Below are 14,825 nucleotides of genomic sequence, written 5' to 3' on the forward strand. Positions count from 1 at the left end.
GTCCCATCCAACTCAACAATTCTATGATTCTGTGATCCCTGGGGTAGACAGGAAGAAAAAAGCAGAAGTGGATAGCAGCCCATGAAGGTAGAAAGTTTGAAAGCTGCTGACATTGGGCATTAAGAAAGTAAGGGAAAGGGAAAGGGACCCCTGGCCATTAGGTCCAGTTGTGACTGACTCTGGGGTTGCGGCGCTCCTCTCGTGTTATTGGCCGAGGGAGCCGGCGTACAGCTTCCAGGTCATGTGGCCAGCATGACAAAGCCGCTTCTGGCGAACCAGAGTAGCACACGGAAACGCTGTTTACCTTCCCTTTTGGAGCGGTACCTATTTATCTACTTGCGCTTTGACGTGCTTTTGAACTGCTAGGTTGGCAGGAGCTGGAACGGAGCAACGGGATCCCACCCCGTTGCCAGGATTCGAACCACCGACCTTCTGATCAGCAAGCCCGACCTTCTGATCAGCAAGGCTCTGTGGTTTAACCCACAGCACCACCCGCGTCCCTATTAAGAAAGTAGGAAGCACAAATATTCAGTGGTGATGGAATGATAATTTCTATGTATCAGTCACTAACAGCTGAACTAAGATTTTATGCAGAAGCCTTAGTTTCCACATGCTGGCGTTCCTTTGCTTAATAGTGTCTCTGTGTTAAAAACCAGGCCCCATTTTTATATTAGAAATAAGGCTGATTTTCAAAGTCTTTCATGTGTTGTCATATATTTCGGCAAGACAGCCGTTGAGAATCACTGGTGATGTCGACGGCTGAGCAGGCGATTTCAGGGGGCAAGCTCCGAAGTAGCTTTGAAACCCGCTTAGGAATTTGGATACTTTAATTTCTAGAACAATGAAAAGGTTATACTTACTAGAAGTTTGTGTTCTGCAAAGAAATCCCTGAAGGAAGAAAAATGAAAAAAAAAGTTAATTTAAACTGTTTGTCTAAGGAATATGTATGGCAATGACAAGCATATGTTCACACATTTCCAGCGGCAGAGAAGGGCACTCTGAAAGCCCAATCCTTAAAAAAAAAAGGTGGAATTATTTGTTCTTATGGGATAGTCACAGGAAACCTGTGACCTTCCAAATGTTGTTATCCCAGCTTCCATCAGCCCCTATCAGCATATCCATTGGTCAGGGGTGATGTGGGTGAGAAGTCCGGCAAACATTAGAGAACCACAGTTTTCCCACCCCTTTATAATAATAATAAATAATAATAAATTTTATTTATACCCCTCCCTCCCCAGCCAAGACCAGGCTCAGGGCGGCTAACACCAAAAATAAAACAATTGATTAAGATACTTTTTTTAAAAAAAAACGTAAGATAACACTGTTCATCAATTTACAACTAAGACAGAAATTTGCCTGTTAAACAGAAATTTAAGATGCCTATCATTTTAACAGGTTACAAACTTTTACTTAAGAAATGTGTAGTAAAAACAAAAGAGCATTAAGAAAACACAGATAACTCCAGAGAGTTGTTGGCAAGACAGACACATCAACGTGATTTTATATAAGACCATATTTTAAAAAAAACTACAGACATGTTTCACAACACCAAAACTAGAGGTATTTAAATAATAGAAGCAATGAAGTTGACTGTCTCTGCATCCTGGCTTAGGTTTTCCATTCAGTTTCAGTGCAATTAAGTTGCACTGCAGAGCTACAACCAAAACAACCTGGAACCAGGGTTCAAAATATAGTTCGATGTCCAGAAAACTACTGGTTCCGTTGGGTTAAAGACAGTGGGGAGAAAATGTTGGTCCAGAACCTTTTCTGTCCTTATGACATCAGATGATTGACAGCTGCATTGCCCTGCTCACCTGTCAAAGTTCTTAATGCACAAGGGCACCAACTCGAGGTGGGGGTGGGCTGGTCTCTTTGGGTCCCCTGAATAATACAGCTGTGCAAGTCAAACTGGGACCTGTGCCAGACATCTCCCACTTCTATTCTACATCCAGAATTGTTCTTTGATCCAACGGGAACAACTAGAGCAGTTCCTTTGATCTGATCTGTTCTCTCTTGCCTTCTCTCAGAAGGTTAAGATTTTTGGCTGCAAACCTGCTTAAAGCTACTACGCTTCGTGGGAATAAAAGCACAGCCTTTCACTTGAGAGAGGTGGACAATGAACAGTCAGTACTTTTTCGGATCTTGACTGTTTGATGCCCTTTCATGACCAACCCCCCATTGCAAAATAAAAAATACAACCCAAAAAAAACAGCTGCCTTAACTGGCCAAACGATGGGCTCTGCCTCAGTTCCTCCACAAGATTCAGATGTGTTTATTTGCATCTATGCATCCAACCATCACAGAGCAAAAGCTTGGCAAGCAAAGGGGGAAATCAGATCTGTATCAAGGTTAACGTCAGTTAGCATAAATAAAATTTTACACAAATTTGCATTCAATTATGCAAAAACATAGGCAGACTGAAAATTCCGAAACTCCCTGGCAGAATACGATTTCACAAATATATATATATACACAGTGCTTTTTTTCTTTTAAAAAATGTTTAGGGGTACTCTCATTTTCCTACTCATATTGAAATACGGCCCTCAATGAGGCCAAACTTAGAGTTACAAAATGTTTAGGGTATGTGTACCTGTGTGTAGATAGATGATAGATAGATGATAGATAGATAGATAGATAGATAGATGATAGATAGATAGATAGATAGATAGATAGATAGATAGATAGATAGATAGATAGATGATAGAGTCATACCTCGGTTTAAGTATGCTTCGGTTTGAGTACTTTCAGTTTAAGTACTCCGCAGACCCATCTGGAATGGATTAATCCACTTTCTATTACTTTCAATGGGAAAGTTCGCTTCAGGTTACGTACGCTTCAGGTTAAGTACAGACTTCCAGAACCAATTACACTCATACTTCTGGTTAAGTACGCTTCAGGTTGAGTACTCCGCGGACCCGTCTGGAACGGATTAATCCACTTTCCATTACTTTCAATGGGAAAGTTCTCTTCAGGTTAAGTACGCTTCAGTTTAAGTACTCCATGGACCGTCTGGAACAGATTAATCCACTTTCCATTTCTTTCAGTGGGAAAGTTCGCTTCAGGTTAAGTACGCTTCAGGTTAAGTACGGACTTCCAGAACCAATTATGTACTTAAACTGAGGTGCCACTGTATTAGTTTGTGACTATATATACTATATATACTTGTATGTGTATATGTATATATTTTCTGTTAGTATTAAATGATGCATTCATTTTTACATTTTCCTACCCACCCTTCTCCGGAGGTCAGCTTACAACATTACACTATTCAGTTATAAAAGCAAGCAAAACAATGGCAGCTGTACAAGCAGTGAAACTGTTCCAGTCCAAAGCAGGACAAGGATGGTGTGGCTGACTCCTTTTGTTTTGTTTGTTTGTTTGTTTGTTTGTTTGTTTGTTTAAGAAATCCGGATATTTGGGGAAATTCATTTCTGAGAATTCTTTGTGGTGACCCGCTAACCTACATTCAGCAGAAGAATTCGGCAAAACATGACTCATAAATTACCCAAGAAGTACTTTCCCCCCATCTGTAGAATTTGCTCAATCACACTGTGTACACTCATGCTGTAATAATTAAGGGTGTCGTGGAAAAGAAGAAAGGGGGGGGCACTGTTCAAACAGGCCACCAGGGGTGAGAATCAGTGAGGCGCAGTGATTTTCTTTTCATTGGGGAACAGTTAGGGACAGAGGCAGCAGCTTGTGAGGATGATGTGGGGGGGGGGCAATGTCCTGACATCGTGCATGTGAGCATTGTGCCTCCACCCAAAGCCAGGTAGAAGCTTCCTGGGCTTTGGGAAGGAAGAGCCGGATCTCTCACAGGATGCTGGAGCCCTGCTCCATCCTGGGTGGGCTATGGGAATGTGGTGGGAGTGCTCTTTTTTATTATTTTAAAAAAAATTATTACTTTTATTTTTACAAAGTAATAGGTAAAGGTAAAGGTACCCCTGACCATTAGGTCCAGTCACGGACGACTCTGTGGTTGCAGCGCTCATCTTGCTTTACTGGCTGAGGGAGCCGGCGTACAGCTTCCAGGTCATGTGGCCAGCATGACTAAGCCGCTTCTTCTACTGGCAGAGGAAGAGGAGTGCAGGGGGAGCGAACCGCCCCCGGCAGCATGATCCCGGCGGGGTGCCATCGCAGCTCCCCCCCTGCCCACGCTGGGCGCCCTGTCCCCACAGGCGGCACACCATGCCCCCAGGACGCGCTCCAGCCCTACCTCCGCCTGCTCTCCATCTGCGCCCCCGCGCGCGCCCCCGCCACTGGCTTCTGGCGAACCAGAGCAGCGCATGGAAATGTTGTTTACCTTCCCGCCGGAGCGGTCCCTATTTATCTACTTGCACTTGACGTGCTTTTGAACTGCTAGGTGGGCAGGAGCTGGGGCTGAGCAACGGGAGCTCACCCCGACACGGGGGTTCAAACCACCGACCTTCTAATCGGAATGGCCAGCTACTCTACCTCTGCGTAGCCCCTCTTAGGTGTGCCCTGTTTATTATACTTCCTCGTTCAGTTCAGGTTTTAATTGGCTTTGTTATTCATACCGGGAGAGTGAAGATATGAGTTTAGTGGACCTGCATGTGGGCATCAGCTTCTGTTCCTGTGGTACCCCCATAGCTTATACACCCAAAGCCCAAAAAGAACCCTTCCAGAAAATTATATAAAAATGATGTACCAGTAGGTTAGCAAAAATATATAAGACAGGTGCAAATATCTGTTGGAAATGTTAATAAAAAGAAGGCACCTTTTATCATATGTGGTGGACATGTAAGGTAGCAAAAGTATTCTGGGAAATGATATATAATGGATTGGAAAAAATGTTTAAAATAACATTTACCCCCCCCCCCCCAAAAAAACCCACAAGCTTTTCTGTTAGAAATTTTCGGTGCTGAAATTCCAAAGGAACAGAAAAGACTGTTTATGTTTGTGACAATAGCTGCTCGGGTGTCAGTACCATAGCCCAGAGATGGAAAGAAGACAGAGAAAAGTGCCAGATCAAGTAGATGGACTATGCCGAAATGGCAAAAATGACCAGGAAAATCAGAAATCAGGAAGACCAAAACTTTAACAAAGGATGGGGGAAACTGATAACTTACCTTGGAGACCACTGTAAACAGTTAAAATCGTTAGTGGGATTGCAATAACACTTGTAATGTAACGTGAACTATGGATGCTATGAAGATACAAAATTGAGATGATTATAAATCAGTAGAAAAAGGTTTAATGATGCGACCCACGGAGGGGAGGAGGGAAGTCTAGGGATTCGTGGGGATCTCGTTTTATGTAAGATGTTGTGGAAAGAATGTAAATCTTAATACGTAAAACCAAATAAATTAATTTGCCAAAAAGAAAAGAGAACTCTTCCAGAGCTACTCTCTGGACACGGCTCTGCAGGTCAGAACAGAGCGACTGCAACACAACACAATTGAGGCCCATCCCAGAGATAGTCCAGAAGGATAACACGATCAATACTATCAAAAGCTGCCAAGAGGTTGAGCAGAAGCAGCTGGGTTGTCCATTGCTAACCCAGAAGGTTGACTTCACCCTCGAAGGCGCACTCCATTGTCTCATGAGACGGATGGATACCAACAACATGCACCCCTTACCTAGTGGGGCCATTGAGTGGTATGAGCTGGTGAGAGTCCCGAGGGCCATATAGGGAGGACGGGAGCGTGCATTCAGCCCCTGGGCTGGAGGTTCCCTGCCCCTGACTTAGGGGGTAGTGGGATCTCCCTTGTTAGAGGTCTTCAAGCAGAGACCAGACAAGCACATGGAAACGCTCTAGTTCTGGATTTCCTACATAGAGCAAGGGTTGGATTACTCAGTCTCCAGTTCCAGGATTGGGGGACGCGGGTGGCGCTGTGGTCTAAACCACAGAGACTAGGGCCTGCTGATCAAAAGGTCAGCGGTTCGAATCCCCATGATGGGGTGAGCTCCCGTTGTTCGTTCTGCCCACCTAGCAGTTCGAAAGCACGTCAAAGTGCAAGTAGATAAATAGGTACTGCTCCGGTGGGAAGGTAAACGGCGTTTCTGTACGCTGCTCTGGTTCACCAGAAGCGGCTTAGTCAAGCTGGCCACACGACCTGGAAGCTGTCTGCTCCCTCAGCCTATAGAGCAAGGTGAATACGCAACCCCAGAGTCGTCCGCGACTGGACCTAATGGTCAGAGGTACCTTTACCTTTACCTTTCAGCTCCAGTATTCCACATTCTTCCACAGGACCCTGCCAGAGTATTCAGAGCATCCTTTGAGACTTTTCTCCAAGTCTTCCTGCCTTCAGAGGTGAGGCAGGCAGCAACTTGCGAAAGGACTTTTTCCATGCAGTCCCTTGGCTTGAGAATGTCTTCTCCAAGGAGGCCTATGTCTTTTTTGCCTGTGGCATTCCATAGCACTGTGCCAATTGAAACACCCTTTAGATTTGTTGATCCTTTAGGCCCAAGGGTTTATTGATATTTCTGATTTAGTTATATTTACTGCAGGTCTAATGGTTTATGTCACTGCTGTGCGTCTCTCTTTTTAAATGCTTTCACTGTGTTTAATTTTCTTAAACGCAGGGAGATCTTTTGGACTGAAGAAACAGGATTTACACAAAACAAACACATTTTTTTATTTCTCTTGCTCTTTGTCTATTTGCATCAATGGAATTTGTTGGGGGGGGGGAATTGAGGGATATAAGCACGCGCACACACGCATGAATATGGTCATGATTGCCAACAGTGTCAAAAAGATAAGAAACGGTACTGCCTGATTTGCAAAGTCAGATTCCATTTCCTTGTACAAGGGAAACTGCTGAGTCATTCTTCTCTATACACATTAAAGAGGGACCTGAAATCTCTGCTTATCAGTAAAGCTGGGCACAATATAATTTGCATGCATATTAAAAGTGTGTTCCTCATCACACATAAAATGAGCCAGGACCAGAAGTCTCAAACTCTCACTTCTCGGGTGTGGATTTGCTTGAGCATTTTTTAAATTTATTTTTTGCTGTTTGCTGTTTGGTTAGTGGCATCCTGAGGAAGGCAAGGCAAATAAATGTACAAAGATAAATTGCTATTGTTACACACCAACCCAATCGCCACAGCCGTGCGAGATTCCAGGGATTCTAGGTGCTTGCCTGGGGTTTGCGTTTCCTTTGGAAATGAGGCACAGCAAAGACTGTGGTGTCTTTATCATATATGGATTATTTACCTATATAGAACCTGAATCCCAGATAGAGGGGTATACAGCATTGCATTCAGGAGGGTCTCATAGGCACAGTCCTGGTTTCAAGCAGCCATCAGCCTCCCTCCCTGTCGCTCTTCAGCTTGCCTTGCTCTCCCCCTTCCATAACTCCTAATTTTGCACTAGGCAGCTGCCTAGATGGCTTTTCCATTGCCTCACAGCTTTCCGACTTTTCCTTTAGAGCACACCAGGGCAAATTGCAAACCTGAAACTCTACTACGGGTCTTTGTTCTTCTACCCAACTCAAGGAAAGACTCCTCTCTCGCCCGAGATCCCTAGCGGCTTATCACTTTCCTTTTGCCTTCCCTAATGGCCCATCCTAAGCAATCCCCTGAACATGCCTGGCTTGGTTTTAACATGCTAAATCCAGTGCCCAGCACCCGGGAATTAGAAGTGTGGTCCAGGAATTAGAAACTTATAACGCTATAATGCGGACAACATCATTACTGGCCCCAACAACATCCAACATACCATCTCAGGACTATTTAATTGCTCATCTTCTAACATTGTGTATGCCATCAAATGCCAATGGTGCCCTTCAGCTCTCTATATTGGACAAACAGGCCAAACCCTACGCCAAAGGATAAATCTGACATCAGGAACCATAAGACTGAAAAACCAGTAGGAGAACACTTCAATCTCCCAGGACATTCTATACAAGATCTCAAAGCAGCTGTTTTATTACAGAGAAATTTCAGGAACAGACTGGAAAGAGAAGTTGCTGAATTGGAAATCATTACCAAGCTTAAAACCATGGAAGCACCTGGGATGAATAGAGACATCGGATTCTTATCTCATTATGCATGATCAAGCTTTCTTTAGCACCTCAGCCCAGGACTAATTGCAGCCATCAGCAGCCATTAACAGCCATCTACAGGTTTACCACTCCCATCAGCCCATCACCCATTCCCACCCACCCCCATCACCCTCTGTATATATATAGGGTCTGACACTTCTGTTTCTAGTGTATCTGAAGAAGTGTGCATGCACACGAAAGCTCATACCAAAATATAAACTTAGTTGGTCTTTAAGGTGCTACTGAAGGAATTTTTTTATAACGCTATAATGCGTTGAGTATGGGACTTGTCTTTCTGTTCTCGTTTTTCTTTACTGTTTTCAGTCGGTTATCAGCAATAAAGTTCTTTGTTTTGTTTTAAGCTTCTTCCTGGCTTGTGGATTGTATTACCGTAAGTCAAAGTGAGAGCTATAGGTTGAGCTAAGGAACAGCCCCACCTGTTGGTTAAAATCAGACTGCACACCCTCCTAGGCCACATCTCTCCAGACCAGACTATTCACCGCAGTGGCGTAGCGTGGGTTGCCAGTGCCCGGGGCAAGGCAGAGGGGATGAGAGGGAAAGAAACAGACGGAGTACACATGCACATTCAACTGCTTAACAGCATCTGCATCACCCAGGGGGGCGGAGCTGCAGAGATAAGAAGAGTCGTTCCTTTGTCTGGAGAGGTCATTTCCTGGTTTGAATGGAGAAGCTGTTTTCAACAGAGCCCACTTACGGAAGTGCACAGCTGCACCAGGTATTGAAATGTTGCGCCCCCAAATACCTTTGCATCTGGGGCAACCACCCTTGTCTCCCTCCCTCCTTCCCACGCTACACCACTGATTCACCAGTTCTGTTTTCACCCTCGCTGGATATTTTTACCTGGCTAGCAGGTGCCCTTGATCTCTGAAAATGCTTCCTGCTTGCCTGGATAGAGACAGAGAGGGACATGTGAGTGTTCTTAGAGACTTGCCCCCTGTACAAAAATAAAATAAGCATTTTCTGCTCTGCCCACCACCAGAATGTGTGTGTGTGTGCGCGCGCGCACACACACACACACACACCGATGCCACTGAGACAACTTTTTCAAGGAAATATCACTTAGGAACTGTAGCCTTTGCAAAGGTCATGGGCAAGATTTGATTTCTCAAATTTCGCCTTTACCAGGGACTGTCCCTTAGGCTCAGCCTACTAGCCAAGATATATATAGCTAAGAGGAAGCCATATTAAAGAAGCTTGGTGCAAACAGCAATCCAAAAACCAGGAAGAAGTTTAAAAGGGAAACAGAATAAAAGACAAGTGTTCTTTATTGCCCGTACTGGAATTATACAAGGAAGTAATGAATAAAATGCTAACAGTAATTCTTAAAAAAAAATAGACCTGTAAAAGCATTCCGAGGGAAAGGGAATACTGTATTGCTTAAATGATCTCAAACAAACATGTTGATTACGGCTTCCCCATTTCCGAAAGGGTACACAAACTGTCTTAAGAGCATGACTGTGCAGCGATTGATGTGATACGTAGCCCTTACCTGGAGCCAAGTATGGAGTCCTACAAGGACAAGCCAGATCCTTCTAGGGAAGTAATAATACCACTGTATTCTGCTCTGGTCAGACCTCGCCTGGAATACTGTGTCCAGTTCTGGGCACCACAGTTCAAGAAGGATATTGACAAGCTGGAACGTGTCCAGAGGAGGGCAACCAAAATGGTCAGAGGCCTGGAAACAATGCCTTATGAGGAACGGCTTAGGGAGCTGGGTATGTTTAGCCTGGAGAAGAGAAGGTTAAGGGGTGATATGATAGCCATGTTCAAATATATAAAAGGATGTCATATGGAGGAGGGAGAAAGATTGTTTTCTGCTGCTCCAGAGAAGCGGACACAGAGCAATGGATTCAAACTTCAAGAAAGAAGATTCCACCTAAACATTAGGAAGAACTTCCTGACAGTAAGAGCTGTTCGGCAGTGGAATTCGCTACCAAGGAGTGTGGTGGAGTCTCCTTCTTTGGAGGTCTTTAAGCAGAGGCTTGACAGCCATATGTCAAGAATGCTTCGATGGTGTTTCCTGCTTGGCAGGGGGTTGGACTGGATGGCCCTTGTGGTCTCTTCCAACTCTATGATCCTATGATTCTATGATCCCTAACAGATCACAGACCTTGAAAAGCAGCCTGAATCTAATGATGAGGATTCCCTTGAAATACTGGGAAATGATATACAATGAATTGGGGGGGATGTTTAAAATAATGTTTGTTAAAAAAACAAACAGAAGCCTTTTTGTTAGGAATTGTAGGTGCAGAGATACCAAAAGAACTGAAAAGACTGTTTATGTATGCTGCAACAGCTGCAAGGATGCTGCTTGCCCGAGTTTAGAAAGACGGCATGGTCCCTGCCAGGGTGGAATGGCAGACTAAAATATTGGATTATGCAGAGATGGCAAAAATGACTGGGAAAATCAGAAACCAGGAGGATCAAAGCTTCGACAAATAATGGGAGAAATCTATACAGTGAAACCCCTACTCACCACCATAATCTGTTCCAGCGGCTATATTTGATAGACCACTGTAAACACTTGAACACTTTGGCCGTTACTTGAATAACTCTTGTCATGTTACATCAACTTTGGATACAATGGAGTATTGAAAACGAGGATTTATAGAATGCAGTTGAAAAAGTTAACTAAAGAACCCATGGAGGGGAGGGGGGAAGTCTTGAGATTCGGAGGAATCTTGTGCAATTTTTATTACTTGTGATTTTGAATGTGAATGAATTTGTAAAATCAAATAAAAATCATTTCCAAGGGAAAAAATAGGATTCCCTTGAGGGACCAAATGGGTTGATACCTGACGAAGAACCCCCTAGAACTGTCAGAGGACGTGAATCTGCCTACACCCACCAACCCCATCCATCTTTGAGAGCTGAAGATGGGAACAATATGAATCTCCGACTCCTTGGGCCTATGTCTATAGGTTTCCTGACCTCCCTGTAATATTGGCCCTGGACTGTTTCCTGGTCTTGCTTTTGGATCGCGTTTAGGACCTAAACTGGTCGGCTGTGCTCAATGCGGCTTGTTGCGACAATGCTGAACCCTCCTCTTTTGTGGAAATGTTTTGGGGAAGTGATTTAGTCTCCTTGGACTGACCTCTGTTCTGATATACAGTAGGCCCTCCGGATACAAATGTCATTCATTCCGGGGGGTCTGTGCACACCCCAGGAAAAATGTAACTAGAGGCGCTGCTTCTGTGCACGTGCACAGCGCGCAGAGCGCTTCTCCGCACGCGTTCATAACTTGAAAGTTACGTAACCAGAGTGGTATGTAACTGGAGGAATTCAATGTCTTGACCAGAAGTCATAAAAAATCTGTCCCTGTCCCATCAAAACATATACTGTACAGCCAAATCAGACATTCCTCATGGGCTTCTAGAAGAGAAGCAGACTCGCTACAGCAAAAATCAAATATCATCCTCTTGCTGCCAGCAAGCAAGCGCTTTACACTAGTGGCCAAAACTGTGGAAACCTTTTGGGGAAAGTGTATTTCTGAGGTTTGATGGCTTATAACACCACTTTCTTTGTGGAGCTATACCATAAAATTATATATCAATGGAAAGATAATTTAATGAAGAATCTAATACAAGAAGGTTTGTTCAATTATCTGTATTCTATTCAAAGTTATAGGTAAATAACCAGAAAAAGGAAGCACAACTTGCTTAGGTTGATATGCAGTAGCTTCCCTTCATTTGAATGTAGCCAATGAGCACGAGTATTTAGAGAGCCAATCGGGTGTTTTGAGCCATCAAACCTCGGAAATACGCTTTTCCCAAAAAGGTTTCCACCATTTGGGCCGCTAGTGTAGCTAATTGGGCAGTCCGGGGAATTCTATCTGCAGAAAGAGGATCCCGGTTTCTGTTTCTGCAACTGTGGCAGAACAATGTCGTTTCTCCTGCAAACCATTTGCAGCAGTTACCTTAATCACATGAGGAAGAAAATCTCTCTTTTGTGGTCTATAAATAGTTTGGCTAGGGGGGAGGCACATTCCAGAACGAGGAGGAAGCCTGGGGTCGGGTGAACCTTTGGTGATACGGTAAGTCCGAAAGAGGGGATGAAATTCAAGCCCTGAGTGGATGTCAAGCACAGTCCCTCGACACAGTTCAGAGCAACAGAAATTATAGGAATGTTATAGGAAGGTGCTTTAGACTTAGTCAGACTGTTGGCTCATCTAGCTTACATTGCCTGCACTAACTCGCAGTGGCTGCCCAGGATTTCAGGCAGGGAAACTCTCCCAGCCCTCTGTGGAGCTGCTGGGGATTGAACCCGAGACCTTCTGCATGTAAAGCGGTTGCTGTAATCACTGTGCTATAGCCTCTCGCTATTGTCACCCACACTCTTATACCCACTTGGCTTGCACCAGAGAAACCTGGGAGCTCTACAGTGTTAGCAGTGCTGAGAATTGTCGGAATCCCCTTCGCAGAGCTACGGTTCCTTACAACCTTATCAAACTACAGTTCGCTGGGAACTGTAGTTTGTTAAGCGTGCTGGGAATTGGAGCTCTATACACTACAGTTTTCAGGATTCCAGCCCAGTGCTTTTAAATGTATGGTGTGCATGCAAGCAGAGGGCCTTCTCGGTAGTGGCGCCTGCCCTGTGGGACGCCCTCCCATCAGATTTCAAGGAAAGAAACAGCTATCTGACTTTTAGAAGACACCTGAAGGCAGCCCTGCATAGGGAAGTTTTTAATGTCTGGTGTTTTGTGTTTTAATTTGTTGGGAGCCTCCTAGAGTGGCTGGGGTAGATCAGCCAGATGGGCAGCAAATAAATTTATTATTATCATTATTCAGCCTCAAAACGGTACGAGTGCTTTAAATGAATGGTGTTGATGTGACTTAACCTACAAAATCCCGCGCTCTTAAAAATTCCACTGCTGATTCAAATAGCATGGAAGTATGTGGGCAAGTCCAAGTAGTCCTCTTTTCTTTCCCAGGACTAGTTGTGTCTTTTAATAGAGCACAGAACAAACAAAGCAAACGTGTTTGTTAGACACTTGTAGGTCATCAGCAAAGAATGCTGGAACTAAAGATGCGTAAGGAGCCTCAAGGGATTCTTTGCCAACGCAAGTGATCAATGGGAACTTGCGCTCATCTCCCACTCCCTGTAGGTCTGCATATCTTGGTCTGAAAGGTCAAGCATGACCAAGGCAGAGCTTTGATCTGATTAGGTGCCCTCTAGAGCACAGGAAGGGACCCAGGTGGTGCTGTGTGGTTAAACCACTGAGCCTAGGGCTTGCTGATCAGAATGTCGGCGGTTCGAATCCCTGGGACGGGGTGAGCTCCCGTTGCTTGGTCCCAGCTCCTGCCAACCTAGCAGTTCGAAAGCACATCAAAATGCAAGTAGATAAATAGGAACCGCTACAGCGGGAAGGTAAACGGCGTTTCCATGTGCTGCTCTGGTTTGCCAGAAGCGGCTTTGTCATGCTGGCCACATGACCTGGAAGCTCCCTCGGCCAATAATGCGAGATGAGCGCGCAACCCCAGAGTCGGTCACGACTGGACCTAATGGTCAGGGGTCCCTTTACCTTTTTAGAACACAGGAAAGGAAAGAAGAACAAATTTTTCAGGTAGGATGCTGGAGAAATCATTATGCTTCCTGGCACAGTTCAAAGTGCCGGTTTTGACTTATAAAGCTCAGGACCGCAGTACCTCAGCGACCATCTCTTCCCCATGTAAACCGACCTGGACCCTGAAATCATCACCTGAGGTTCTTCATCGTGTGACTCTTCCATGAAAGATCTGGAGAGTGGCAGCATAAGAACAGGCCTTTTTGTGGTGGCTCCCTTTCTGTGGAATGCTGTCCCCAGGTAAGCTCACCTGGCACCTTCCCTGCATATCTTGAGGTGCTGGGAGAATATGCTTCTCTGTAACCAGGCCTTTGGCTGATTAACATCCTATGGTTTTTTAAATGCTTGGCGGGGAGGGTTTATCGCTTGTTTTTGTTCTTGTTTCATTATTTTGGGTTGGTTTTTTTCATTTTGTATTTTTATGCTGTGAACCGCCTCGGAGGAAGGGCGGTATGGAAATTTAATAACTAAATAATACCCTAAAGCCGTAAGCCGCAAGCCCGAACCACTGCAAAGTATTTGCCCATAAATTATCATGATCACACAGCTTTCCCCGGGTGTTAATGTTGAGCAGGTTTCAACACACACAGGTTGCAGGCTACTTAGGTGAGCCTTATCAAAGGTTAAGAGGCCAAAGCCACAACAGGGAGGGAACTCCCTCATGATTCACTGGCTGCTTTTTTAAACCAACTTTCCTCTGACAGGGAAATCCCAGCTTACCTTGATTATTTCCTCCTCTACATATTCTTTCAGAGAGAGAGAGAGAGAGGTCCACGTTTTAGGACTTTTATTCTTGCGAAAAAAGAGTAAGCAACATAAAGATACAATTAAAACCATGGACTTTCCCTGTAATACTCCGCTAGATAATACTCTATATGTTTAATCAGAAGCAAGTCCCATTGTGTTGGGGGGGGGAGAGAGGTGTTACTCACTACTAAGTGTATCATTTTCTGCCAAATTATCAGGGGTCCAAAAGAACTGACCTGGTTAGTTAACCTACAACACCTTTAAAATAGGCTTGCCGCCAGTTTTTGCAGTAGTTTCATTATTAGTCACATGCATTGCTTTTAGAAACAACAAAAGCTACACAAGCAAAAAGCAGGAAAAGATCAGTCTTCCTGGTGGGGTGGGGTGGGGGTACCCTGTAATAATTGATATGCAGACTGAGCGCATAGAATAAACTGAATGAAAACGCAGTCCACTTAAAAATCTCTTAGCAATTCACCTTGGAG

At 44.5% G+C, this 14,825-nt stretch overlaps 1 protein-coding gene across 1 annotated transcript in view; it reads right to left on the reverse strand.

The window, feature by feature from the left end:
* Positions 1-14,825, reverse strand: part of IL17REL (interleukin 17 receptor E like) — a 47,743-nt gene that overhangs the window by 29,821 nt on the left and 3,097 nt on the right. The window contains exon 2 of the mRNA XM_088676976.1: positions 861-888. Within this exon, the coding sequence (XP_088533102.1) occupies positions 861-888 (28 nt within the window). The remainder of the gene's footprint in view (positions 1-860; positions 889-14,825) is intronic.

The sequence above is a fragment of the Zootoca vivipara genome, chromosome 9, assembly GCF_965207765.1.
Source record: "Zootoca vivipara chromosome 9, rZooViv2.hap1.1, whole genome shotgun sequence".
NCBI classification, from domain to species: Eukaryota; Metazoa; Chordata; class Lepidosauria; order Squamata; family Lacertidae; genus Zootoca; species Zootoca vivipara.